Source organism: Bos indicus, chromosome 21 (assembly GCF_029378745.1).
Source record: "Bos indicus isolate NIAB-ARS_2022 breed Sahiwal x Tharparkar chromosome 21, NIAB-ARS_B.indTharparkar_mat_pri_1.0, whole genome shotgun sequence".
NCBI classification, from domain to species: Eukaryota; Metazoa; Chordata; class Mammalia; order Artiodactyla; family Bovidae; genus Bos; species Bos indicus.
In genome coordinates, this window is record NC_091780.1 from 32888917 (window position 1) to 32915890 (window position 26974).

At 38.0% G+C, this 26974-nt stretch overlaps 1 protein-coding gene across 1 annotated transcript in view; it reads left to right on the top strand.

The window, feature by feature from the left end:
• The window catches only part of HMG20A (high mobility group 20A), a 76864-nt gene that overhangs the window by 35115 nt on the left and 14775 nt on the right, over nt 1-26974 (top strand). Inside the window, exons 2-6 of the mRNA XM_019983655.2 lie at nt 12421-12513; nt 19081-19228; nt 21802-22014; nt 24857-24989; nt 26087-26118. Coding sequence (XP_019839214.1) covers nt 12425-12513; nt 19081-19228; nt 21802-22014; nt 24857-24989; nt 26087-26118 — 615 coding nt within the window. The 5' untranslated portion in view covers nt 12421-12424. The remainder of the gene's footprint in view (nt 1-12420; nt 12514-19080; nt 19229-21801; nt 22015-24856; nt 24990-26086; nt 26119-26974) is intronic.

The following is a 26974-nucleotide window of genomic DNA, read 5'->3' on the forward strand; positions in this document are numbered from 1 at the left end:
CTACAGCCTTTGCATTTTTCTTACCATTTGCCCTTCTGTGCCTCACTAGATTATAAACCATGAAAGGACAAGAATTTCTTCTTGATCTTATTTACCTCTGTGTCTTTGGCACATAACAGTGAGATATAATAAACTGTGAAAAGCATTGCTTTTCAGCTTTTTTTAAACTCATTTCCCTCTTGATAAACATAAAATTCCTCTAATCTGATATACCCTCTATGAGGGTATCACCAAGAAGTGAGTAAAAATATATACCTCATATGGCTTCCTAGATGAGTATGCCTGTCCTGTCATTGCCCTCCTCTATCTACGTCCCTCTCACCCCTCCTCTACCTCATATACACCTTGTACTTTCCATAGTACCCCAGTGTCCCAGGATATTGTTTGGGAAAGTACACTAAGGAAGTAGTGCCAAGTTTTATTGGGTTACGTTAACTCTTAGTTCCAGCACTGGTCCAGAAGTTTCTTACTTGGGCAGTTATCTCTTTGTTTACTAATAATAAAAGCAGTGCTTGAATAAACTGTAATGGAAGGGCAACTTGGGACCATTAGGCACCAGGAAAAAGAAACCAAATACGTGGACTATGACCTCGAAAGACAACACCCTCCTTGTAAAATAACAAATTTGCTTTGGCAGAGGAAAATGGTTTTTTTTAATTTTCTCCATATTATCAATGTGCTTTAACCTGTGATACAAAACACTGTGTCTAGATGTTTCAGGTTGTTTTCTTTTCACACCATATTTTGTGTCCTAATGGTGATACATCTCCATCAAGATTTCATTGAGGGGAAAAAAAATGCATGTACAGGGATCAGACTGTCTAGAAAGAAATCTAAACCATGCTCGGTTTCTTTTGATGATCTAGTGCTTATGTTTTTTAGAAAATATCTAATTCAAAACTCTGCAAAACTTTTGCTTCAAAAAATCATAAACAACAGTAGAAAATTTATGTTTGTTTCTAACCCTGGCCTCTTCTTTCCACTTATCATGTTGTCTGAGAACAGTGTCTCTAGACCAAGGAGAACAACAGACTGTAAAATTCTGTAAAGCGTAGCTACACACCACTTGATACCAGGCACAATCTTAGTTACACAGTAAAGATACTCAACAAATGTTTGCTGTTGAAATATGAATTCTACAAGCACTTACCTTAAAAAGAGCACCCCCCCAAAAAAATTAATATATTGTCAGTATGTGTGCTGTGCTCAGTCGTGTCTGATTCTTTGTGACCCCATGTAGCCCGCCAGGCTGCCCTGTCCAGGGGATTCTCCAGGCAAGAATACTGGGGTGGGTTGCCACTTCCTCCTCCAGGGGATCTTCCTGACCCAAGGATCAAACCTACATCTCCTGTATCTCCTACATGGCAGGCAGATTCTTTACTACTGAGCCATTGGAAAAGCCACCCTTTATCACTAAATAGGTTATAAAACTACAGCTGAAATAAATGCAGGGCATAGTAGATAGATTCTGTTTCTTATTCTGAACTGAGAAATTGGCTCTACCTTCAATATATATCAAGAATCTGACCACTTCTCATCGCCTCCACTATCATCACTGTGATCCAATCCACCATTTTTTAGATGGATTATTGCAATAGATTCCTAAGTGATCACCTTCTATCCTTGATCCTCTTCAACTTTCATTCTGTTCTCAAAACTGCAGCCATGGCAATCTTATAAAAACGGTTGATTCCATCCCTTATCTGCTCAGAACTTTTTAGTGTCTTCACCATCTCAGAGTAAATGCCTGTCTTTACTATGAGTTACAAAGCTGTATGTGGTCTGATCCCCTATAGCAGTCAGCCTCACCTACAGTGTGTGCCCCTAGTTCAGTCCAGCCGGCTTTGCTGCCTCCTTCAGTCATACGAAGTGTACACCTTTGCTTGTGTTCCTCCTGCCTGGACCACTCTGTCCTCACACACATACATAGCTCTCTCCTTCCTCTCCTTTAGGTCTTTCCCCTGAGATTACCGCAGTGAAGACTTTTCCTGGCCTCTATTTAAAATTCTAGAATTCTCTTCCGTTGAACTCTTCCTGGCCTCTTTCTTTGCTCTCTTTTTTTACTTTGTACTTTTCACTATGTAACATTTTTCATTTTACTTTATCTTGTTTTTCGTCTGTGTTCCACTATACTAAGCTCTATAAGGATGGGAATTTTTGCCCGTTTTGCCTACTGCTGTATCCCCAGCACATATAAAGTGCCTAGAATGTTAGATACCAAAAATAAAAAAATACTTGTTCAATGAATGAATACTTGTTGAGTGAATGGTTTCTCTATTATTTAGTTCCTAGACTAGCCTACTACCTTTTTAAAAAAATTAATGATAATCATAGTTATAAGAGCCTGGACTCAAGATTCTAGGAGTAGAGAGCCACATTTTCTGCCCACTCCATCCAATACCCAGCCAAACACACACCTGTATGTACTTATTAGTTATTTAACAACCCTGAGCCTCAAACTCTAATTATATCCCCTAACCTACCCACCCCCAAAAAGTAAGTATTTAATTACTCCCAAATTACCTGACCTTATCTTTTGCCCCCTCATCTCCCACATCAAAACCTACAGTGAGCGAGTTCTTAACTGAATTTCACTTAACTGAACCCCAGTTAAGTGCCTGGTGGGATTAACCAGTGTTCTTACTTCCTCTGTAAAACATATTGATTAATGCCCACAGCCTGCTGAGTGTTCTTAGCTAAATGTTCACAGCTGGCAGATGGTTTTGTAGTAAGCCTTCATTCTTTCACTTGCCCTAGCTAAACTAACTGTCTGCATATAAAAATCAGTTGTATTTATTCTGCAGCCTCAGGGCTATCTTACAATAAACTGTATAATTAAATTAATTTTTAAATTAATGAACGTTATCTTACAGAGTTCCCATATACTCCATGTCCCCATATGTGTACAACTTTCCCCACTCTCAACATCCCCTACCAGAGTGGTACCTGTGTTACAGTCAGTAACAGTAACAGCCAGTTACAGTTAATAACAGCCTGCATTGACCCTTATCATTACCCAACTCCATAGTTTAGGTTTCACTCATGGTGTTGTACCTTCTGTGGGATTTGACAAATGTATGACACAACATCTATCATTCTAATATGTAGAATAGTTTCACAGCCCTAAAAATCCTCTGTGTTCTGCTTTTTCACTCCTGCCTCCCTCCAACCCCTCCCACCACTCCTCCTTTTTACTGTCTTTGTAGTTTTACCCTATCCAGAATGTAGTGTGATTGGAATTATACACTATGTAGCCTTTTCATATTGACTTCTTTAACTTTGTATTATACATTTAGGTTTTCTCCATGTCCTTTCTTGGCTTAGTAACATTTCTTTTTGGCACTGAATAATATTCCATTATCTAGGTGTACCACAGTTTATCTGTGGTACAGATCTGTGGTACACCTACTGAAGGTGGTGTCCAAATTTTGACATTATGAATAAATCTGCTATAAACACCCACATGCAAGTTTTTCGTATGGAATACATTTTTAACTCCTTTAGGTAAATACCAAGGAACACAGTTGCCAGTAAGAGTATGAGTAGTTTTGTAAGAAACTACCAAATGGTTTTCCAAAGTGGCTGTATCATTCTGCATTCATTTCCACCAGCAATGAATTAGAGGTCCTGTTGTTCCATATCCTGGCCAGTATCTGGTGTTTGACACTGTTTTAGATCTTAACTGTTCTATAAATGTGTAGTGGTATCTCGTTTTCATTTTCAATTCCCTACTGACATGATATTAAATATCTTTTCATATGCTGCTTGCCATCTGTACATAGGCACTGGTGAGGAGTCTGTTCAAATCTTTTGTTTATATTTTACTTGGGGTGCTCTTTTCCTTATTGTTGAGTTTTAAGAGTTCTTTGTATATTTTGGATAAATGTCTTTATCAGATGTATCTTCAGCAAATAGATAGACTTCCTGAAGGCTGTGGCTTGTCTTATTCTTTTGGCATTGTCTTTCATGGAGCAAAGATTTTTCATTTATAGTTTTGCATTTTACATTTAGGTTTATGATTCATTTTAAGTTAATACTTGTGAAAGGTATAAATAAGGTCTGTGTCAAGTTTTGTTGTTGTTGTTTTGTGGGGGGAGGTTTGTACATGGATGCCCATTGTTCCAGCACCATTTATTGAAAATACTATCTTTATTTCATTGTTTTGTGTTTGCTCTTTTGTCAAAGATCAGTTGACTATATACATTTATTTCTATCCAGGATTTCTATTCTGTTTCAGTAATTTGTCTTTTCTTTCACCAGTATACACTGTCTTGATTATTGTAGCTTAATAGGAAGTCTTGAAGTTGAGTGGGGTCAGTCCTTCAACTTTGTTGTTCTCCTTCAATATTGACTTGGCTATTCTGAGTCTTTTGCCTCTCCATATAAATTTTAGCATCATTTTATTTTTATTCACAAAATCACTTGCTGGGATTTGTATTGGGATTGAGTAATCTGTAGCTCAAGCTGGGTAGAACTGACATCTTTACAATTTTGAGTCTTCCTATCATGAACATGGAATATTTTTCCATTTATTTAGTCCTTCTTTGATATCTTCCATCTGAGTTTTGTAGTTTTCCTTATAGAGGTCTTGTAAAATATTTTGTAAGATTTATACATAAGTACTTCATTTGGGAGGATGCTAATATAAATGGTAACATGTTTTTAATTTCAAGTTTCAACTTATACATTGCTAGTATATAGAAAAGCAATTGAACTTAATATACAATTGACCCTTGAACAACATGGGTCTTAGTGATGCTGATCCTCTGCATAGGAGGAGACTAAACAACATGCTACTAAAAAACCAATGAGTCAATGAAGAAATCAAAGAAGAAATTCAAAAATACCTTGAGACAAATGAAAACAGAAATACAACTTTCCAAAATCTATGGGACTCAGCAAAAGCATTTCTAAGAGGGATGTTTATAGCAATTCAAGGCCTACCTCAAGAAATAAGAAAAATCTCAAATAAACAACCTAACTCTCCATCTAGAAGAATTAGAAACAGAAGAACAAAGCCCAAAATGAGCAGAAGGAAGGAAATAAGAAAAAATCACAGTAAAAATACCAGGAAAAAAAGAGAGAAAAGATCAATGAAACTATGATCTGGCTTTTTGAAAAGATACAATTGATAAACCTTTAGCCAGACTCATTAAGGAAGAAAAAGAGGGGACCCAAATCAACAAAATTAGAACTGAAAAAGGAAAAGTTACAACTGATATTACAGAAATACAAACAGCCATAGGAGAATACTATGAACAATACAATGAATACAGTGACAAACTGGACAACCTCAAAGAAATAGGTAGATTCTAAGACTGAATTAGGAAGAAGTAGAAAATCTGAACAGACTGATTTCTGGTACTGAAATTGAATCAGTAATTAAAAACTCAACAAATAAAAGTCCAAGACCAGATGGCATCACAGGGAAATTCTATAAAATATCTAAAGAAGAGTTAATGTCTATCCATCTCAAACTGTTCCACAAAATTGAAAGGGAGGGAATACTCTCAAACTCATTCTACAAGGCCAGCATTGCCCTGATACCCAAGCCAGACAGAGATATTGCAAAAAAAGAAAGTTACAGGCCAATCAATATTCTTGATGAACATAGATGGTAAAATCCTCAACAAAATATTAGCAAACCATCATGATCAAATGAGATTTATTCTAAGAATGCAGAGATGGTTCAGTATTTACAAACCAGTCAGTATGTTTCCCCATATTAACAAAATGAAGGATGAAGATCACATGATCATCTCAAAATCTCAGTAAAATCATTTAAAAATTCATGATAAGAACTCTAAACAAAGTGAGTATGGAGGGAACGTACCTCAGCATAATAAAAGCCATTTATGACAAACCCACAGCTAGTATCATACTCGGTGGTGAAATGTTGAAAGCTTTTCCTCTGTGATCAGGAACAGACAAGGAGGCCCACTCTGGCCATTTCTAATTAACTTATATTGGAAGCCCTAGCCACAGCAATCAGACAAGAAAAAGAAAAGACATCCAAACTGTAAAAGAAGAAGTAAAACTGTCAGATGACATGATACGATATGTAGAAAACCCTAACAACCCCACCAAAAAAAAAAAAAAAACCTATTAGAACTAATAAGTGAATTCAGTTAAGTGCAGGATACAGTATTAATATACTGAAATCTATTGTGTTTCTCTACACTGGTGGTTCAGACAGTAAAGAAGCTGCCTGCAATGTGGGAGACCCAGGTTCAATCCCTAGATCAGGAAGATCCTCTGGCTAAGTGAATGGCAACCCACTCCAGTATTGTTGCCTGGAAAATTCTATGGACAGAGGAGCCTGGCAGGCTACAGCCCATGGGGTTGCAGAGTCAGACATGACTGAGCAACTAACAGTCATAAACTTCAGAAAGAGAAGTCAAAAAGAATTGCTATTTATAATGACATCAAAAAGAATAAAATATCTAGAAATAAATTTAATCAAGGAAGTGAAAGACTTATATTCCTAAAACTGTAAAATGTTTATAAAGGAAACTGCTGCTGCTGTTGCTAAGTCACTTCAGTCATGTCTGACTCTGTGCGACCCCATAGATGGCAGCCCACAAGGATACAAACCCCGTCCCTGGGGTTCTCCAGGCAAGAACACTGGAGTGGGTTGCCATTCTCCAGGGGATCTTCCCCCTCCCAGGGATTGAACCTGGATCTCCTGCATTACGGGCAAAACTCTGTACCCACTGAGCCACCAGGGATTGTTAAAATGACCATACTACCCAAAACAGTCTACAGATTTAATGTAATTCCTATTAAAATACTGATGACATTTGTAACAGAACTAGAATAAATAATTCTAAAATTTATATTGAACCACAAAAGACCCTGAACAGCCAAAGCAGTCTTGAGAAAAAAGAACAAAGCTGGAGGATCATGCTGTTTGACTTCAGACTATACTACAAAACTTCAGTAATCAAAGCAATATGGTACTGGCACAGAAACAGACACAGATCAATGGAACAAAATAGCCCACAGATAAACCCACACACATATGGACAATTAGTCTGTGACAAGGGAGGCAAGAATATATAATGGGGGAAAGACAGGCTCCTCAGTAAACTGGACAGCTACATGTAAAAGAATGAAATTAGAACATTCTTTCACAATGTGTACAAAAATAAACTCAAATGGATTAAAGACCTAAATATAAGACCTGAAACTATAAAACTCCTAGAAGAAAACATAGGCAGTGGACTCTTTGACATTGGTCTTAGTGATGTTTTTTTGAATCTGTCTCCTCATGCAAGGGAAACAAAAGTGGGAAACAAAAAATCAACAAGTGAAACCTAATCAAGCTTAAAAGCTTTTGCACAGGAAAGAAAACCATCAACAAAACAGAAGGCAACCTACTGAATAAATGGAAGAAGATATCTGCAGATGTTATGTTTGATAAGGGGTTGATATCCAAAATATATAAAGAACTCATACAACTCAATAAAAAAAAAAAAAAACAAATTTAAAAATGAACAGAGGACCTAAATAAGCATTTTTCCAGAGAAGACATACAGATGGCCAACAGGCACATTGAAAAGATGCTCAACATCACTAGTCATCAGGGTACTGCAAATCAAAACTACAATGAGATATCATCTCACATTTGTCAGAAAGGCAAGAAATAATATGTTGACAGGATGTGGAGAAGAGAGAACCCTAGCCCACCATTGGTAGGAATGTAAATTGGTATAGTCACTATAGAAAACAGTAATACAGGTTTCTCAAAAACTAAAAATAGAACTACCATACAACCCAGCAGTTCCACTTCTGGGTATTTATTTAAAGAAAACAAAAACACTATTTGAAAAGATATATGCACCCCAACATTCATAGCAGCATTATTTATAATAGCCAGGATATGGAAGCATCCTAAATGTTCATCAAAAAATGAATGGATAAAGAAGATATGGTATGTATACAAAGGAATATTACTCAGTCTTTTAAAAATACAATTGCCATTTGCAACAATATGGATGGACCTGGAGGATGTTATGCTTAATAAAATAAAACAGAGAAAGACAAACACTGTATGTTTTCACTTATATGAGGAATTTTTTAAATAAGTGAATATAACAAAACAGAAATAGACTGACAGCTACTGATAAACTAGTTTTAGTAGAGGAGAGGAATGGGTGGGAAGGGCTAAAATAGGAGGAAGGGCTAAAATAGGCTGAGGGGACTAAGAGATACAAACTACTAGGTATAAAATAAATAAGTTACAAGAATGTAATGTATGTTGTTTGAATGTTGCTGTTTTTCAGTTGCTAAGTCATGTCTGACTCTTTGTGACCGCATGGACTGTAGCATGCCAGGCTCCTCTGCCCTCCACTACTACCAGAGTTTGCTCAAATTCATGTCCATTGAGTTGATAATACTGTCTAACCATCTCATCCTCTGCCACCCCCTTCTCCTTTTGCCTTCAGTCTTTCCCAGCATCTTTTCCAGTCTTTCCAGGGTCTTTTCTAGTGAGTCAGCTCTTCACATCAGGCAGCCAAAGCTTCAGCATTCCTTCCTTCAGAAGGAATATTGGAAGGAATATTCCTTCCAATGAATATTCAGGTTTGATTTCCTTTAGGATAGCCTGGTGTGATCTCTCTGGTAAAATTCAGAGTTGATCTACATCTAGGGTATAGAAGAATAACATGGCAAAGAAATTGAGTGTTGGCAAAAAAAAAAAAAAAAAAAAATTGAAGTGAAGCTATAGAATCTAAGCTACACAGAGTAGGGAAAATTAAGAGTCAACAAATAGAGGTTTGTGAGGTTAAAGGTCAGTTGTAGTAGAATGGGGCTTCCCAGGTGGCGAAGTGGCAAAAAAATCCACCTGCCATCCCTGGATTAGGAAGATCCTCTGGAGAAGGGAATGGCTACCCACTCCAGTATTATTGCCTGGAGAATTCCATGGACAGAGGAGCCTGGTGGGCTACAGTCCATGACATCACAAGAGTCAGACCCAATTAAGCATGCACGCTCATGCACATTGTAGAACTGCAGTGACAGGAGGTAATGATCAGAGACTAGTATAGCCAAGTAACATGACTTTTAAAGGAACTGGACATTTTACATAAGGGTTGTAGTATGGGGAAATGAGGGCAGAATCCCACCTCTCAACTCTGATGTGTGTACAGTTGGGGCCGGTGTGGTAGGGAAGGACTATGATGTGTCGCCATGAGAGGGCTTGATGAAGTGGGATTAACGTATGCGAAGTAGGGAAAGAGCACTTGCAAAGAGCCAACTCCAGAAAACACAAGTACAAATTATCCTTCCAGCATTGTCCAGCATATTCAGAATAATGTAGTCTCATTGGTGAGATCATTCTTTTGTTGGGAAAGGCTACTATTAGTAGAAAAAGCTTAGTTGAAGAACATTTCTTAAGCTGTACCTGAGTTCCTTTATTCTGGCCCTATATTGACCAAAGACATGTTCTGAGTATGATTAGTGGCTTAATGTAATTTGTGTTAAAATTTTTGTGATTGCTATTAAAATATCTTAAATTGGCACTCTGTTTTATACATCAGGCTTTTTGTTTTTTCCAGTGAGTATTAGTATTAGTACTAGAAGGGATTTTTTCATTTCCAAAGCCACAGTCAAAGTGTCAGCCCCAAGGTAATATATTTTTGAAGCCTCCAGGTGGAATCCTTCTGTGGATGAATCCCTTCTGCAAGAAAACATCTGCATGATATACTTGTTTCTGTAAAATGAAGTGGAAAACCAAACTTGTATATTGCCTTGCCTTTGTGCGTATTTCTCTTCTTTCCCCTTCCAGAGCAGTATTCATTACACAGCTTAAGTGCTTTGCATAGAATTTCCGAGTTCAGTACAACCCCTGTACTGGGACGTTATCAGGCACAGATGCTACACTGAAGGGCTTTTGGCCATCAATGGCTTGGTAACTGTGATTCAGTTTGAATCACCCCCTCATGGACCATATGAAAGCAGATTCTTACAGGATCTCAGCCAATTCTCGGGAATCATTTTATTTTCCAACTTACTGGACTAGTTTAGAGGCCTTTGAGTTTCACTGGACTTTTTCCTCATTTCCTTCTTTTGTTGATTTTGGCCCCTTAACCTTCCACCCACTTTATTACTCACTCATTTCTTAGGGACCTGACTGTTCAGTAACACTAGAAAAACTATATCTGAAACCATATGGGTTGAGTAAAACACACTTAAGAGGGAGGAAAAAAGCAACAACAACAAGAAATGTGTGTTCTCTGAACTTCCTTTGTTTATATGGTCTGTTTATGTGTTGTTAAGGTTATGTTGTCCAGCTGCCTCCCCATATTTCAAAAATGACTGAAGATATCTGGGAAACATTCTAAGAGGATCACGTTGGCATAGTGAATGAGAAGACACCTCAGGGACTTCCCTGGCAGTCCGGTGATTAAGACAATGCAGGAGATGTGGATTTGACCCCTGGTCAGGCTAGGATCCCAAATGCCTCATGACTAAAAAACCAAACCAAAACATAGAACAGAAACAGTAGTGTAACAAAAAAATAATGACTTTAAAAATGATCCACATAAAAAAAAAAAGACACTTCATTTGTCCCCCACCAGATAATATATCTTCTTAGGTTTAGATGGGATGTCAAGAGCTTCAAATGCTAAATCTTGAGGCTCTTGAGAAGTCCTTTACTTCTAAGGAGACTTTTAGAAAGAAGCCAGTTAAATGAGTTCTTTTGAGGTTTGTGGATATATGCCTGGTTATTTGAATGTTTGTGGTTTATAATTAGGCTGTATGGCATCTAATTGATTAATTTTCTCTTGGTAAAATGAATATTGGTATAAGGTGATGTTAACAGCCCTTAAAGCCTGGATTCTCATCTAGTCTGTGCATAATGTGAATTAAAACATAAGCGCACTTGTGTCAAGATTATCCTAGAATGAATGGAACTGTGCACTATTTGTTAGAGCCCCTTGTAAGCCCCCTTCTCTTGAAGGAATTGAAACGCGTTAGCAAGATCCCTGCACATGGAACAAACTCCTTACTCTGTGGTTGAGTGGGAAGTTCCTCTTTGCCTTCCATGCTCTACCCACACTATAATGAGTGGTGAATATACAGAGATGCATTTTTTCACATTAAGCTATTTATGGAATTTGGTCTGCTAAGTAACAAAGAAATGAAAACAAGAAAATAAGTAAGAATAAGAAATAAATCATCAGTGTTATCATTTTGGAAGTAAATTATGATATTGAGCTTCAGAATATGGCATCGGTGTCATGAGCATTTTCTTCATGTTGCCACCTTGGTGGGCTGGATCCTCGCTCTGCTTGGGCTCTGAGCTTTCCTTACAGTTGCTGTCCCACTAGGTCTCCTTAGCAGCAGCACCTGACAGAACTGCCGAGGGGGCTCCCGAGTGAGTGCTCAGAACCGGCTTCTCCTTCTCCCAGTTGATGAAGGCACTTTTTTTTCTTGAGTAGTTTGCAGTTCCACTTAAGTGTCTGATGTTTGGGTTCACTGTTGAATGTTTTGTTTGAATATCACTTTCACGGTGAATGGGAGGCTTCTGCTTTTAGCTCTGTGGAGTGAAGCCCTTGGTGTTAAGCCTTGAAAGGGAAAAATCTTTCTGTATAGCGATATGCTAAATGAAATTACTCTCTTTGTCCTTTTATCCTTTCAGTCCGATAACCTCAAATTCTTGTGATTTATTTGCTCTCTTCAGTTAAGCTTAGTTATTTCCTGTGTCCAGGTGCGTGCCGTTTCCACTGCTGGTCATCACGGTGATGTGGAGCATATTTCTGACCTGGAAGTGTGGTTTTTTGATTTTGAACCACATCAGTATGCCTTCCATCCTCCACTTCCTTTGCATTATTTCCTTTTGGAAGGCTCAGTTTGTCACCATTTAATCTAAGGATGATTCATCTGGGACTGAGAACTCATAATGTTGTAATAACAATACCTTTCTTTGTTTAATAATACTCAAAGCACTTACCATCTTAGCCTTTCTCTATTTATGAAGCACTTTCAGTTTAATCCTTCACAATAACCCTGTGGGTTAAGTCAGCAATTTGGTCTGTGTCTAAGATGGTGAAATTGTATCTCAAAGAGGTTGAATAGCTTGCTCAGGGTTGCAGTGCTTCTGAGTTTACTCTGCTTAATGATTTTTACAGAAAATACAGAATAGTTTTGAAGATATTCTGAATGAACAAAAAGGAATTTTCCAAACTGTGTCCTGATTTTTAAAATCTGATTTTACCCTGGTCAGTTGGTAAGATCAGGGTTAAAAGCCCATTAACCATAAAGTTTAAATTGATGTGTCCAAGTCAAGAAAATATTTAGGTCAGTTTCTCTTCTGCTGCTGATGTGATAAAGGTTAAGGAAGGCTGGCTCTTAAATATGTGCAACTTGAACTGGAAATAATTAAGCCATTTTTTTTTTTTTTTCTCTTCCTTCCAGAGAGATGGAAACCTTGATGACTAGTTCCACTCTGCCTCCCCTTTTTGCAGATGAAGATGGCTCCAAGGAGAGTAATGATCTGGCTTCAACTGGGTAAGCAGCTGCTTTGGGACACTGGGCCTCTGCTTAGGCTTCAAAACAGATTCTGATAACGTATAAGGTGCTAAAGAGGTCGTCTTATATCATAAAAATAGAAGGTACATTTGTTATGCTTTGCCAAGAGAATGGGAGCTGTTGTAAACTGCTTTAATATCTGCATTCAGCCATCATTTGCAATGCTCGTTCCTGTGAACTGGAACAGCAGTACTGTGGGATCTAGGAAACAGGACTCCTAGCTGCATGATCACCATTAAGGAAATACCTGCCACAGGGCTAGCTGCGAAAAGCAAATTCATTTTCTGTCTGAATTGCCACAAATATTAAAATAATTTTTTCCCCAAACATCAGATTTTTTTAAGATCAGATTTTTAGTTATGGTTCTTTATTCAGGATGCCTAGGAGCTCTAGCTTACTTCTCTTCCTCCCAGCACACACCACCCCCAACACCCCAACTCCTTTCTTTGGTATTTTTGGGCACATATATGAAGAAATATAGAAAAGGGCTAATAGCAATAGTCCCTCTTCCATTGACAATCTCTGTTCCGCTTGAATGTTTATCTTTTCTATTTAGACGTTATTTGCCAAGGAAGAAATGTATTCACTAATAGATTGAAGTGCTAGCTAATCCCTAAGATGAATTATTTTAATATCCTTTAGAGTTCTTTAAAAATAGACTACTCTTTATAATTCTGTTTCCTTCCCTGACATTCTTTACTCATTAATATCTGCCATCTGACTCTATTCAGATGAAACTGTTCTCCAAGACTTTGCTAAAAGCTGCCTACTTGCTGAATCCAGTTTGTACAGTAAAAATGTTCTGAGTGTCAGCTGAGTGTGCCAGGCACCATTCTAGGTGCTAAATATTAAGCAGAATAACCAAAACATACAAAAATTACAAAAATTCTAACCCCTGTTCTACTGGGGAAGTCAGACAATAGAAAGTATAAAGAAGTGAGCTGCATAATACATTGATAAGAACTATGGATTAAAAAATAAAGTCGGGAAGGGGAACAGGAAGGGCTCGGGGTGCCGTTCTAGATAAGATGGCCCAGAAAGGCTTTACAAGTGACTTGAATAAAAACCTCAAGAAAGTAAAGTAACTACCTGCATTATGGGCAAAGAGTATTCCAGGCAGAGGGAAGTAGTGAGTGGGAAAGCCTTGAGGTAGGAGTGTTTCTTCCTTTCAGAAATAGCCAAGAGGCCAGTATGACTGGAGCAGAGTATACCAGGGGGAGGGGTAATAGGCTTCATCAGCATGTTTCTCAAACTTTAATGCACTTATGAATTGCCTAGACATCTTATTAAAATACAAATGCTGAGTCAGAAAGTCTGAGTTAAGACCAGAGATTCTACATCCTATTAAGTTCCCAGATGATACCAGTGCCACTGGTGTGAGGCCAGCACTTTGAGTAGCAAGGGACTAGATCCTGTAGGAGCCTGTGGGTCAGAGTAATCACTTTAACTGTCCCTCTGAGTGAGGTGTGAAAGTGTGAGGAGGTTTTGCACAAAATGATGTGATCTGACATTTTTAAATAGTATCCCTGTGGCTGATATATAGAGAAAAGAGTTGAAGGGAGCAGGGACTGAAGCAGGAGACCACTCTGGGTTCTAAAATAACTCGAGAGATGACTCAAAGGACTTCACTAGTGACAACAGTATTTTTGGCAGAGTAGTAGGGAAAAAACCTCATTAGAGTGGGTTTCAAGGGTTATAGGAATGGGGAGTGGTGAAAAGTGTAGAATTCTAGATATATTTTGAAGATAAACCAAACCTGAAAGACCAGATGAGATGTGAGAAAGGAGAAAAAAGCAGTCAAAGACAAGCTCCAAAATTTTGGCTTAAGCAACCTGAGGGGACAGAATTGCCGTTACATTAGATGGCACACACTGAGCAGGTGGAGGAGGGAATGTTAGATCGGTTTTGGAGATTTTAAAATTGAGATGCTTATTAGATATCCAAGCAGAGATGTCCAATAGGCAGCTTGACACAGAGCTCTAAAGTTCCAGGCTATCTAGGTTGAAAAAAGAAACTTTGGAGTTGATCAGCATATTACAGCTGACACTTAAGGCCATGAAACTGGTTGAGATCATCAGACGAATGAGCACTGTGTAGGGAGAAAAGAGAGGAGACCTGACACTTGAACTTGGGGAGATTCCAGCATTTACAAGTCAGGGAGAAGAGGAAGAGTCAGCAAAGAAGACTCAAGGGGGTACCTAAAAAGGTATCAGAAAAACCAGGAATGTGCAGAGTCCTGGGAAGCAGGTAAAAAATGTACTTCAAGGGAAAGGAAGAGATGAACTATGTCAAATACTTCTGGAAGATCAGGTAAGATGAGGTCTGAGAAATGACATTGGATTTAGCATGGAGGTCATTGGTGATCTTGACAAGAGTTGTAAACATTTTTCTCCTTTGGGTTGGGTTTAAGATAGAATGAAGGAAGACAAAGTCAATAACTATAAACAGTTCTTCCCAATACAAACAACTAAAAGTCAGTAAGTGCCCCTCATCCATGGTTTCACTTTCCATGGGTTCTGTTACCTACCATGATCAGCCACAGTTGGAAAATACTAAATGGAAAATTTTAGAAATAAACAGTTCATAAGTTTTAAAGTGCCCACTATTCTGAATAGTATGATAAAATCTCACACTGTCCCACCTGTGTCCTGCCTGGGACATGAATCATCACTTTGTCCCATGTATCCCACCTGTTAGTCACTTGGTGGTTGCCTCTGTTATCAGATTGACTGTCACAGTATCTCAGTGCTTGTGTTCAAGTAACATTTATTTTACTTAATAATTGCTGCAAAGAGCAAAAGTAGTGGTGCTGTCAATTCAGATATGCCAAAGAGAAGCCATAATGTGCTTTCTTCAAGTGAAAAGGTGCGAGTTCTTGACTTAATAAGGAAAGAAAAAAAAATAATAATATGCTGAGGTTACTGAGATCTTTGTTAAGAATGAATCTTCTGTGAAATTGTGAAGAAGGAAAAAGAAATTTGTGCCATTTTTGCAAATCAAGTGTCAAACTGCAAGAGCTGTGGCCACAGTGTGTGATAAGTGCTTAGTTAAGAAAGGCATTGAATCTGGGTGGAGAACATGAACAGAAAACAGGATTCAGAACTATCTGCTCATCCACTGGGGATCTTGGAACGTATCACCCCTGGGTTGGGGGCTTCTGTATAAACAATTCCATAAAGGAAGGGAGAAAAATGAAGTGAAATCAAGAAAGTTTTGTGTTTTTTTCCAGATGAGACTAATAATACCATATTTGTTTGCTGATTAGGCTGATCTAGTACAGAGGAAATAATTGGTGATGCCAGAGAGGGCAGAATTGCTGAAAACCTGGTTTTGAGTAGGCCAGTGGGTGTTCGATCCAGGGCACAAATGGAAGGGTTGTTGGCTTTAGCTAAGAGCTTGGACAGTTCATTCATTGGAACTAAAGAGCCTTTTTTTTTTTTCCAGTCTACATTCAATTTGTCATCTCTAAGCATTTGACACTTTTGACTACTCCCTCTGATTCCTGTTCATTTCAGTCAAGGCACTCAGGGCATGGGTACTTGTTCCCAAACCTAGTTTTCATATTTTATTAAAATAAGAATTGCAAGAGTTAGTAACTTAAAATCTGATGGCACAGTTAAAATGAAGAATGACAGTGAAAGAAAAAGACATCATATGATATCCAAAATGATTGAAATATTTGGAAGACAAACCTGCCAAGATCAAACTGAATCTCTGATAGCAACTCTTTTTCAGAGAACATGATTAGCATTGAGTTAATAACTTCTCTTATTTACCATTTTTCAGAGAACCTCAAAAATGTAGGAACCTCCTAGTTTAAATCTTCTATTTTTTCTGGAAAGGATCAGGAAAAATAAAATTTCTTTCCTTTCCAGGACAGTCTGCATCTGCTTTCATTCATTTCTCAGCCCACTGTAATCTGGTTTTTATTCCCATAACTCCACTAAAACTGTACTCCCTTCAAGTACAGGGTGTACAGTTGAACTCCTTCAGATCTTCAAATTTAGCTGATACTTTTTAGCCTATCTTATGTGACATCTGCAACTTTGCTTGTGTAAAACCCCTTCTCAAAAGTCTTCTCACCTTGACCTCTGTAACAGTTTTCTCTCTTATTTCTTAGATCTCTTCATACCTTCCTTAGTCTTTCTCAGCTCGTGTAACACTTGATCTTAAAATATTGTTCCAACAGAGTTCTATCGTGGCTTTTCTTCTCACTGTCTTTCTGGAGAAATACCTAACACTTCCCAGTATTTCCATGAACTGATGCCTCCTGAAACGTCTCCTGCCTTTTTCTTCACTTCTGTTCTCTCAGAACATGTGTCCAGTTGTCTATAGGACAGCTCCACTTAATTATGCCAGGAATTATGTTTCAAACTTATCATTTTCTCATCTGTCTTAACTCATCCATCTTAATGTATCTTACACACATGTGTACACACACACTCTCCAGTTGTTACCTTGGTTAATAGTACATTATCACCCAATCTAGAAACCTCAGAATTACCTTTTTTTTTTTTTTTTTTTTTTGTATGGGATGTGGTCAGAGACAAAAAATAATAATGATTCATTATAGGAATAACTTAAAAGAGTTGGCATTAATTACACAGGTAAAGAAGGTGGCCTGTCTCTAAACTGGAAAGAAATACTTTGATAATAACTGCTGTCCAGAAGGAGGAAAATATGAAAGTTACCAGGCCAAACTGCAGGCCCAGAGTTCATCTCAAATATTTTCACAAAACAGGAATTGCCTTGCACTAGCAACGCTCCTAAACTGGTAGTTTTCAGAGAAGACAGGGGTCAATCAGCAGTGATGTGAGACTATCTCATGGCAGCCACTATGAAATAGACATGAGTATTATTTCATCCTTCTTTGAAATGTGAAGTTGGTTTCAGGAAGTTTTCTGCCCCAAGCAGTCTAAATAAGAATTCCTCCCTCCCCTGGATCCTAAAATCTATAAACATATGAAACTCACACTGAAGCAGTACTGAGCAAGGAGTTTCTTTTTTTTTTTTTGCAGATATCATGGTTTTTATTCCCATGAAGTATCCCACATACTTCAGTACATATTTCTGAATTTCCTAAGAATAGGGATATTCGGTTAATAACTGTAATAGTACAGTTGTCAACTTCAGTAATTTAACATGGATAACAGAATTACCTTTGACTCTTCTTTTTCCCTCACTATTTATATACATTCTATCATTTTGCCTCTTAATTATCCCTTAGCTTTCTCTTCCCTGTTCTTCCGCTTGCCCCGGTCTCTCACTCAGTTTTTTGCAGTAGCCTCCTGAAAAGTTCTCCTTTCTCCTATTATACCCTGTTCTTTCTACCTGTGATAATATTGTTTACCTAGGGCTTCTCTGGCAACTCAGATGGTAAAGCATTTGCCTGCAATGCAGGGACCCAGATTAGATCCCTGGGTCAGAAAGAGCCCCTGGAGAAGGAAATGGCTACCCCTTCCAGCATTCTTGCCTGGAGGATTCCATGGACAGAGGAGCCTGATGGGTGATAGTCAATATTTACGTGTTTACAATCCGTTGTTTACCTAATGAATGCCTATTCACCTTTTAAGTCCTCCTCTGTAAAATTTTTCTTAAACATTCTCTCCATATATGTAAAAGTCCTCATCCCTTCTACTGTACCTTTGTGGCATATTTTATAGACCTCTGTTTCACTACTTGTTAGTATTTTCTATAACTCTATAAAGTGTACATTCTTCCAGAATAATGACTGAATATTGCTCTCTTATACATCTTCCTCCACCTTCCCCGCTACCTGCCACAAACCCCAAACTCCCTAGCATATGATGTTACCTTTATTTCCATTCCTTTATCTAAATGTTTAGTTAGGGTGTAACTCTATCTGAGATCCAACCATCATCTGTACCTTGTATCCACTTTTCAGAAAGATGAGATTTGATGACTCATCTGAAACAGAATGGTAGGAACCGAAAGTGTGTATCTCTAACTTATTAATGTTTATAGCTGAATTTCTGAACTTGATAATACTGTTCTTAGATGATCTCATTGTCAACAAACACTATAATCCTACAGAAGAAATAGCCTATGGAATGTACTGTAAGAGAAATTTCTTGTGCCTTTAATGAACTCACTGTTTTGTGATAGGGGGGCAAACTGCCTCTACAACTCCCATTCCTATTCTTTTCCATTAATACTATTTTCCATTTATCACATTGGAGGTACATGAAAAGTAGTACATAAAAGTCAGCTGCATGCTCAGAGCTAAAATGTAAAGTCTACATTGAGGAGAGAGGTAATTTGCAGGAGAAAGATTATAGTTGTTTTTAGTAGGAGACTTCTTCTCGGAACTGAGCTAGTCCAATCAAGCATTGAAACCTTTTTAAAAGTATTCTATAATTGCTATGGAGATATGGTTTATTTACATTTATACAGAATGAGGTGGGGAATTAATTCAAGGGCTGGCATGTGATTTTGCTGGCAGTGAAATGTGTCTTGAACCTTGATAAGTAGGAGCTTTCGATGCTGCTGATACTAAACTTCTCCACTCTGCCGATCATTCTGCAGGTTAACCCACCCAGAGGCTCCATATAGTAGTGGAGCCACGTCATCCACCAATAATCCAGAATTTGTAGAGGATCTCTCCCAAGGTCAGCTGCTTCAGAATGAATCTTCAAATACAGCAGAAGGCAATGAACAGAGGCATGAAGATGAGGTGAGCTGAAGCATCTCCTCTTGTTACTGGTCTCTGAGGCTTCTAAAGAAGCAGTCAGCAAGGGAGTTGATTGAAGTGTTCATCCTCTGGCCTTCCATTCTGCAGAATATTCTGTTTTATATTTCTTTTTTTACATAGAACCGTATTAATGTTTTTAATGATATAAAGACAAGTAGACTCTTCTTTATCCCCTGCCAAGAAAATTTATACCTGCATCAGATTAGATGCTCAAATGCTTACGGAATGAGTTGAATGATTAAATTAAATAAGTAATTAATGAGGAGTCTACATGCCCTTACTCAAGACCACGTACTGCTCACCTGCAGCATATGTGCCCAAAGGGTCCACAAGACTTGCCAGGTCATTCTCTCTCCCATAGAAGGCTGCTGCTGCTGCTAAGTCGCTTCAGTCGTGTCCGACTCTGTGCGACCCCATACACGGCAGCCCACCAGGCTCCCCCATCCCTGGGATTCTCCAGGCAAGAACACTGGTGTGGGTTGCCATTTCCTTCTCCAGTGCATGAAAGTGAAAAGTGAAAGTGAAGTCGCTCAGTCATGTCCGACTCCTAGCGACCCCATGGTCTGCAGCCTACCAGGCTCCTCCACCCATGGGATTTTCCAGGCAAGAGTACTGGAGTGGGTTGCCATTGCCTTCTCCGCCCATAGAAGGCATCTTTTTCTAATTCACACAAGGGCATTAATGCCCTTGTTGGACTTCCAGTGTTCCTCACAAATGACTGATTACATTGTCTGTGTTTTAAGGTACTTTTTTTTTAAGCCAAAGAAGAGTACCACCATTGATTTTTGTCTTTATTCTCATTTTGAAAAAGTTGATTCTTTCTACATTGGCATTCTTAAAAATTATGATGAATGCTTGTGTGTATTGTGTACTCAGTCACTCAGTCATGTCCAACTCTTTGCAGCCCCGTGGACTGCAGTGCCCCCGACTCCTCTGTCCATGGGATTTTTCAAGCAAGAATACTGGAGTGGGTCGTCATTTCCTATGCCAAGGAATTTTCCTGACCCATGAATCAAACCTGGGTCTCTTGTATCTCCTACAGGTTGGCAGGCAGATTCTTTACCACTGCACCACCTGAGAAGCCTCATAATGAGTGCTTAAAGCTTCTTAAACATCTTAAATCCTTAGTAGCTTTAATGTTAAATGTTACTCGGGTTACAAAACAAAAACTGTTACCAAATATACCATTTGCCCAGTGCTGAATTATTGTACCATTGTATATATATTTGAAGGAGTTATGGTATGGTAATTGATATTAGGATATTTTCATCTCATTCTAACTATCTTTCCCTTCTCTGAAATAAAAATGCTTGTATCCATAAACCTTTATTAACTGATAGGCTATATGTATTTGTAAAATTATGAAGCAAAAGTACCTTTTATCTTGTTTAAAAGAACAAAGAAAAAAAATGTGGTAAACATTAGTGGTACTTCAGTCCTTTATACTTTGCGGGGGTGGGGGGGGCAGTGGGGAGCAGTTATTTCATCTTTTGATTTAATAACATATAAAACCTCTGATTTATAAAATAAACATCTTAAGAAATAAATCAAGCCAAAGAACTTGTCTTCATTCTCGATATATTATAGTTACTAAATTTTTCTAAGTCTTATATATTAAATTCTATAGTCCTACCTGCTGTGGGAAATAAACTGATTTTTGAATGATATCAGTGAGAAAGACCCTCATAATGATTTTGATCCCAGTGCTACAGCTTGTCTCTTCTTTTGTTGTCACAAGTGCATGTGACAGCATCTTGTTCTGATCTGATCTACTGTAGCAGTGTCGGCTGCCCTGGCACAGTGCTATGTATGTGCTGCCTTTCTCGTCTAGAATATTCCCCTGGCAGGAGTCAGGCTTTGTTAAGTGCATATGACGGCCAGAGCTTATTTATGTGATTATGGTAGGGGTACCTTACCCTTTTGTTTTGTTTTTTTAATATTCACTTTTTTTTTTTTGGCTGTGCTGCTTCTTCACTGCTATGCTCAGGCTTTTCTCTGGTTGCCAGAGAGCAGGGCCTACTCTCTAGTTGCAGCTCATGGGCTTTTCATTGCAGCGGCATCTCTTGTTGCAAGCACAGGCTCGGGGCACGCAGGCTTCAGTAGTTGCAGCACATGGTCTCAGTAGTTGCAGCTCACAAGTTCCAGAACACAGGCTCAGTAGCTGTGGTGCATGGGCTCCTCCTCCCAGACTGGAGATCCAACTGGTGTCCCCCGCGTTGCAAGGCGAATTCTTAACTACTGGGTCACCAGGAAAGCCCTGGTACTCCTTATTCTTATCTGTTGGGATTAGCGCTAAAATGGCCCCTTAGTGAAACAGTGTGTAGCGTGGTACATAAAAAGGTCTGCAGGTGAACCATCTGGAGTCCCTTCCTGCAGACTGCATTGCAGTCTTTTGTTCTATAACAGATTTGGACAGCTTTGACTATGCAGGGCCTTAATGGTGGGAAAATGCACTTAATCCTGTTTTGTTTGTCAGTGTTCATTGTTGCGTTATTAGGAAAATTTTTGTTGTTGTAATTTGATTTGGGTTTTTTTAATTTTGACTTGTTTTGCAGCAAAGAAGTAAACGAGGAGGTTGGTCCAAAGGAAGAAAGAGAAAGAAACCTCTTCGAGACAGCAATGCACCCAAATCCCCTCTTACAGGATATGTTCGGTTCATGAATGAGCGTCGAGAACAGCTTCGAGCAAAGAGACCAGAAGTCCCATTTCCAGAAATTACAAGGATGTTAGGCAATGAATGGAGTAAACTTCCTCCGGAGGAAAAACAGGTAATTGTTCCTATTCCTGATCCTTTGCTTGGTTTTGATTTTGTCTCAAAAATAATTTTTGTCAGAAAAGCAAAGAGAATGGACTCTTAATTCTTCATTTTTGTCATGATACCTAGGAGACCAGAATAGCAGGGTCCTTCCTAGTCCTTTTATTTAGCATAGTAGTTTTTATACTCTTTCAGGGTCTGCTGCAGGCATGTGAGCAACCTCAACCAAAGTGGCTCTACTTTTATTTGCTTTATACGCTGAGTTCAAAAAGACTTATGTAAAAAGTAGTTCATTATTAAGAAATCTATTGACATGATTTATCCTGCTGAGTTAAATGAAAAGTCCTGAGTTAAATGAGAATTTTGATAAAATTCTGCTGTTCACATAAGAATTTGAAGAAAAAGATTTAACTGCTTTAATAAATTTTTTTAACTGGAGTTCTGGTAAATTTAACCTACTATGGAAAATAAAGCAAGAACGATTTGAATTCTCTCCCCTCCAAGACAAAAATTAACCCTATTGCCAAACTGAAACAAATCCATCTGTTAGAGAGATCTGAGCAGAATTAAGGACAAGATAGCCACAAACTGACTGAAGCGCCACAAAAGTAGCGTGATGGTAATGATGTTAGAGTGGTTTGGGGTTAAAAGTTCCCAGCATCCTCAGCATCTGAAGTAAATCTGTAATTCTTTTTATGTCCTACACTCCTGAAAAAGGATTCCAAACAAATTAAACCAAATTGAAAAACACTCTTGGAAATTAACTGAATTCAAAAAAATTTCAAAGAGATCAGATTGAGTTGCAACTTGAAGCTCCGTGTTTGTGGTAGCAAGCTAATAGAAAACTGTATATCATCCATTATTTTAGCTGTAATGTATAAAGGGCTAGACAGAGATCATGAGCTGTACATAGTAATTACTCTTTTCTCTTTTTTAATTTTTTTATTTCAAAATTAATATATGATCATTGTTTAAAATTTTTCAGATAATACAGTGATAACTAGTTAAGGCAAGTATTTGTTCTTAAATTTTTATTTGAAAATATTTTTTCAAATGTACAAAAAGTTACAGGCATAGAATAGTACAAGCAAAGAATGCCCTAATACCCTTACTCAGATTCATGTATTATTAACACAACATACTCTCCTGGGCAAGATTGGGCATGTGCTCTTTCTTTCTCTCTGTGTTTCACACTCACACACACAAACACACACAATTTTTTTCTGAATTTTTTCATGTAAGTTACATATATCGTGGCCCCTTACCCTTAAATATTTCAGTGTGAATTTCCTTAGACACATTCTCTCACTTAACCACAGTTAGCAACCTCATACTTTTATATGAACACAATACTTCTGTCTAACTTACCATCTGTACTCCAGTTCCATCAGTTGACCTAACATCGTTCCTCTGTAACATTCCCCCTCCAGTTCAGATTCCACTCCAGGGTTCAGGTTCTGTGTTTAGCAGTCAAATCTCTAGAGTCCTTTAATCCAGTATATTTCCACAACCTTTCTTTGTCTTTTATGACATTGATATTTTTTTAAGAATACCATCTCTCTCTCTTCCTCCCCCTCTTTTTTGTTTACTCTTAACAGAACATTCCTCATTTTATATTTGTCTAATGTTTCCTCATGATTAGATTGAGGTCATGCATTCTTGGTCAGAAAACTGCATAGATGGTGTTGGCCCTTCTCACGGTATCGCATATGCAGGCACACAATGTCATTTATTTCTTGTTGGTAATGTTAATTTTGCTCACTCAGTAAAGTTTTTCACTTTCCCTTATAATTAAGAAGCAGTCTTTGCAGAGACATTTTAAGAACATGCAAATAGTCTGTTCCATTTCAGAATTTTCCCTAGATTTAGCAGTCATTAATAACTTCTTGATCTAATCTTTACCATGATGATTGCAAAATGATGATTTTCCAACTCTAGCACTCAATTCACATGTGCTGGTTGACCCTTAGCATTCTAAGCAAGAGCCCTCTTCCTCTCTCCATTTATGTATTTGTTTATTATTTATTTACTATTGGTATAGGCATATGAATCTCTCTTTTTCCCAATGGTTTATAAATTATTACTAAGTAAATATGATACTTAAATTTTCCCAGATTTGGCCAGGGCGTCCTCTATATCTGGCTTTTGTGTGGGACAAGGCTATTAACATAATTTCTGCCTCTAGTTTGTGTTCATTTAGAAGCAGTATTTTTATACTCTATTTCGTAAACCTAATTGATGAATGAAAAGTACAAGGCATTAAACAAAATGATCCTAGTAGATCAATGAACTTTGTTTAAATAATTAATAGCACAAGGCATGTAGATACAGGCTCTCTCATAGTAGTCCATTTTAGGTCCATAGGATGAGGTCATTCTTTTTTATGTTCTTTGTGTCTCCTCTCTCCTGGCTCTTAAAAGGCGAATTGATGTATGAGATCATCACCTCAGAATGGGTTGGGGATAAAGAAACAGAGTAATATTCCATCCTCTCCCCTGGGAAGATTTAAGTGTGCCTATGTGGTGTGTTGAGGACTCTAGTGGCCATGTGTACTTCTATCTATAGGATTAGAGGAAGAACCATAATCTTCTCGTGAATTTTTTATGAGAATGACCTCAATAGAACTTGTCTTCAGTAAGTTAAAAAAGGCTATAGTCTAAAAAGTCAAAATTGCCTTTTTCTTTTATAATTGAGATATTTTTTTCACATGACTTTTTTTTTAAATGCTCAAAGCTTATTCCACTTTTACTTTTCTTTCCATGTTCTAATTATCTTTTGTTTTCTTCAAAAAGTTCTTTAGTATTGTACCTCAGTAAGATCTAGTTCTTGAAAATAATTCCACATTTCTTTCCTAGCGCTACCTTGATGAGGCAGACAGAGATAAGGAGCGTTACATGAAGGAACTGGAGCAGTATCAGAAGACTGAGGCCTACAAGGTTTTCAGCAGGAAAACCCAGGACCGTCAGAAAGGCAAATCTCATAGGCAAGGTATCAGAACCAGAATCAAATATATTTGTAGTTTGTTTTGCATGATGTAGTGTCATAAAGCCTACTATTAGAGCAATAAAGATAAAAGATATGTTTCTATCATTTCTCTATTATACTAGATTCACTTAAAGCATCATCTTCAACATTTATTAAAATCACACTGCTCTCATTTAGAAATTTCAGTTGGGTTTCCATATCCAGGATCAACAGTTTGACTTGTACTCCAAGGCCCCTTTTAGTTGCCTGTGCTTTTTCTTCTATTTCCACTTTAGGCATTTCTCTGCAATGCAGAAGACCTGGATTTGATCCCTGGGTAGGGAAAGTCCCCTGGAGAAGGGAATGGCAACCCACTCCAGTATTCTTGCCTAGAGAATCCCATGGACAGAGGAGCCTGGCAGGCTACAGTCCATGGGGTTGCAAAGAGTTGAACACGACTGAGCAACTAACACTTTCACTAACACCTCTAAGCCTTTCATGTGATCATTTCTCCCCGCTTCCAGTGATTAATCTTTTTAATTCACTCATTCTTGTTTGCATGTATTCAAAAAATATGTTGGACACTTCCTATTACATATCAGGATCTCACCTAGGCATTAAGGATGCAAAGGTAAACAAGATACAGAAGATCCTGGTCTCCATGGATCTTTTGTTTTCTGTAAAATTGTTCATCACACTGTTAAAGTATTGCTAAAGTTCCCCTTTTTCAGGGAACACTGCCAAAGAAAGAAGCCCCACTCATAACAGCCTGTCATTCCTTAGCCATTGCGTCTTCTCTGCATTTGGGCATCTTGCCTGCTAAACTGTAATGTTGTGCAAACAGCCTTTGGCATGTGTTTCCTGTCCACTCTCCCACCCTGTTCTCCTTAAAGGTGAGGACTGTGTCTGCTCTTTCTCTTCCATCTAATTACATAACCTATAAGACGGGGTTCCCTTTAACTCTTGTTGACTGATTAATAAAGCTATTAGAGAAAATATGATATGTTTTGAGAACCCACATATACCAGCAGTTTCTGTATTTTGGCACAGTCATTTCCTTACGTTTTTTTGAATTTTGTTTTGTTTTTCAGCTTAATGTTCTTGTTCTTTCATATTTTTAGATGCAGCCCGACAGGCCACTCATGATCATGAGGTAATTAACTTTCTGTCTCCATTGTGTGTTGTGTGTTCATGTGATATATGTATATAATGATGATGCTGTTTGAAATGCTATTGGACTGTTTTTTAATGAATGGCAGAGCATTTTCTATCCTGTAATTAGGATTGAGGTAGTTGCCTTTTAGCTTAAGGATTCTTAGCATATGGCAGACACTTATGTCATGAGTCTGTTCTTGAACTAAGGCCCCTAACTCTAGTCCTTTCTTATGGTACAAGAATTTTACTGGCTTTAAATGCTGAAGATGGCTGGAATCTGGAGTGATGTATAGAAATGGGGACCAACTAATAGCTATAACTTGACCATAATTATCATCACCAGATACTATATTGTGACTCTCAGAAAGTTGTTATTTAGGAAATCCAGCATTTAGTTAAAATGCACTGTTCAACTTACAGCATCTGCAGAGCACAAGTGACAATATCTTGATTTCTATGCCTCCTTTCTTCCCTGGCACATATTTGTTTACTGGTCTTTTCCCCTCCATTTGGTTCAGTTTCAGCAATAGCATTTTGATCTGTGTCCCTGTATAGGATTGAGGCTTATGTGTGTTGGCTGTGTTGCATAGAGAACTTTAAATATATACTTCAGTTCAGTTCAGTCGCTCAGTCGTGTCCGACTAGCCTATGGTTAATATATGATTGTACGAAAATAAAATGTGTGGTATTTTCATGCATGAAAATGTTCAGTGACTCCTCATTGCTTACCAAATCACATTCAAACTCAGCAACCAGGGTTTTCTGTAATTAAGTGCCAATTTCCCTTTCCAAATAACCTAACTCCTATATCTGTCTCTTTTGTTAAGCTTTTTATTTTGTATTAAGGCATAGCT